Source organism: Etheostoma spectabile, chromosome 2 (genome assembly GCF_008692095.1).
Source record: "Etheostoma spectabile isolate EspeVRDwgs_2016 chromosome 2, UIUC_Espe_1.0, whole genome shotgun sequence".
In the NCBI taxonomy this organism is placed as follows: Eukaryota; Metazoa; Chordata; class Actinopteri; order Perciformes; family Percidae; genus Etheostoma; species Etheostoma spectabile.
In genome coordinates, this window is record NC_045734.1 from 31,519,056 (window position 1) to 31,521,867 (window position 2,812).

At 41.1% G+C, this 2,812-nt stretch overlaps 1 protein-coding gene across 1 annotated transcript in view; it reads right to left on the reverse strand.

Moving 5' to 3' along the window:
* The window catches only part of LOC116702471 (titin-like), a 210,852-nt gene that overhangs the window by 149,958 nt on the left and 58,082 nt on the right, over nt 1-2,812 (reverse strand). The window contains 1 exon segment of the mRNA XM_032536680.1: nt 14-274. Within this exon segment, the coding sequence (XP_032392571.1) occupies nt 14-274 (261 nt within the window).

Genomic DNA, 2,812 nt, shown 5'->3' on the forward strand with positions numbered 1-2,812 from the left:
AACGTGATCTTACGGCTGACGGTGAGCGTGGCGGACACGCGGTCGTTGCCGCAGACGAAGGTGTACTCGGCGGCGTCGTCCCGGCTCGTGTTCATGATCTTCAGCTGGTGGAGCTTCCCCTGGACCACGATGCGGAACTTCTCGCTCATCTCGATCTCCACGCCCCCCCGCAGCCAGGTGGACGGCACGTTGAAGTGGGACACCTCGCACTCCAGCGTGGCGACCTGCGTCTCCGGGACGCTCACGCTCTTCAGCGGTCTGGTGACCCGCAGCGCTGCAGGGGACGGGAGGACACAAGGGGACAAGTTAGGACAGACATGTTCAGGGACGGGGGCAGCATCAGGAAGACTGGGAAATACCTGGTATCAGTACAGGAAGTACTGGGAAATACTGCTATTAGTATCAGGAAAGTACTGGGAAATACTGCTGTTAGTATCAGGAAAGTACTGGGAAACTGTACTGATAGCATTATTTTCCCAGTACTTTTCCTGATACTGATAGCAGTATTTCCAGTACTTTCCTGAACTGGATAGCATATCCCCGTACTTTTCCTGATACTTGTAGCAGTATTTCCCATATTTTCCTGTATACTAAGCAGTATTTCCCAGTACTTTCCCTGATACTACATGCCGTATTTCCCAGTACTTTCCTGATACTAACAGCAGTATTTCCCCTACTTTCCTGATACTACCAGCGTTTTCCCATACTTTCCTGATACTAAACAGTATTTCCCATACTTTCCTGATACTAACAGCAGTATTTTCCCAGTACTTTCCTGATACTAATAGCAGTATTCACCAGACTTCCTGTATGATACCAGGTATTCCCAGTCTCCGATGCTGCCCGCCCTGACATGTTCTCCTAACTTGTCCCCTGTGTCCTCCCGTCCCCTGCACGCTGCGGGGCACCAGAACCGCTGAAGAGCGTGAGCTTCCCGGAGACGCGGTCGCCACGCTGGAGTTGCGAGGTTCCCACTTCCGTGCCGTCCACGCTGGCTGCGGGGGGCGGCGGAGATCGAGATGAGCGAGAAGTTCCCATCGTGGTCCAGGGAAGCTCCACCAGCTGAAGATCATGAACACGAGCCGGACCCGCCGGCCGAGTACCACCTTCGTCTGCGGCAAACGACCGCGTGTCCGCCACGCTCACCGTCAGCCGTAAGATCACGTTCCTGAGATCACGTATCACCGAGATCACGTTCACCGAGATCAGCTGTTCAGATTACCCATCAGCTGTAAGTATATACATACTTTTTTCTTTAAAATGTACGACTTTATTTATCAAACATAATCACACGCTTTTTGCATTAAAAGATATTCAACTTTATGTCTTAGAAAAATTACAACTTTTTCCTACAAATCATTAAACTTGATCATTGAAAAATAATTCTACCAAGTTTTTCTTAAAATGAAAAATCGAACAATCATTTGCGAACTCTTTTGCTATAATTTTAGCACTTCTATTATCTAAAACATATTACGACTTTTTTCTTGCTAAATATATACCTTTTACTTAAAATATTGCAAACTTTTTCCCTAAAAATTACTGCCTTCTGTTTTTTAAAATATTTACAATTTTTATTTAAATAATAAATGTTGAAACTTGATCATGAAAATATTACAATTTATTTTCTGAAAACATTTAGATTTTTTATGCCTAAAATAAAAAAAATCTTAACACATATACGACCTCTTTTATAAAAAGAATTACACGTTTAATTTTCCTTAAATATTGAATGACTTTTCCCAAAAACTTTATACAACTTTTTCCTAAAAACCAAACACTTTTTTTCTGGCTAAAGGAGGGGTTATTGTTAAACATTGATCATATTGAAATATTACAAATTTATTATCGTAAAAATCTTTAAAACACATTTGTTAAAATATGCACTATGTACTAAATTTGTAACTTAGATTTTTGCCCTAAAATACAAAAGATTCTTTTAAATATTTTCAACATTTTCTAAAAAGTTACAACTTCTATTCCCTAAAACCATAAACCTCTTTTTTCCTAAAATATTGAAACTTTGATCATATTTATCGAAAAATTCCAATTTTGTGTTATCTGAAAATATTTTTTTCTTTTTAAAATGTAAATATTGAACTGTTTTGCTTAATACCGTACTTCATTTTTTTTTTTCCTTAACAATGGAAACTAAATCTTAAGACTAATGCTGCTAAAAAATATTACAACCGTTTTTGGGATTGTAACAATTACATTTCTTTTTAAGCCATTATCTATCTCTGTCGGGCCTTTATTTTTTTGTTGTGCTGGTTTTTGTCCCCGTGCAGCGGCTCCCTGATTCACGTCCCATAGATGAAGGACCGAACGCACCAACCAATGAGCGGGACACCCATCAACCGTTCGTGAGTCGGTGACTATCGAGGGCAGTGAGCTACAGTGTGCTAAGAACGCGTGGATGCTACCGGATCCTCGTACCGCATGCCAGGGTCCGCACGACCGCCCGCTCACGTACACATCGCTCACGCTCCCCGCTCCACCATATCGGGACGGTGGACATAACCATGTTCGTAGGCCCGGGTATCTTCCGCCGCCTCCCGCCGCCAACACTGTTCGTTACGAGGCAAACTGTACTGCGTATTAACATTCATACATCATAGTACATATACTACTAGTATACATAACTGCTACCATACTAGACATATACATACCTTAATCTACCATCATACATAACACCATATATATATACATACATACATATATCCATACTCACATACATATATAACAATAGTCACTATAACTTATACATATATCATATAACCATATACATACATACTAATATCATACATACATA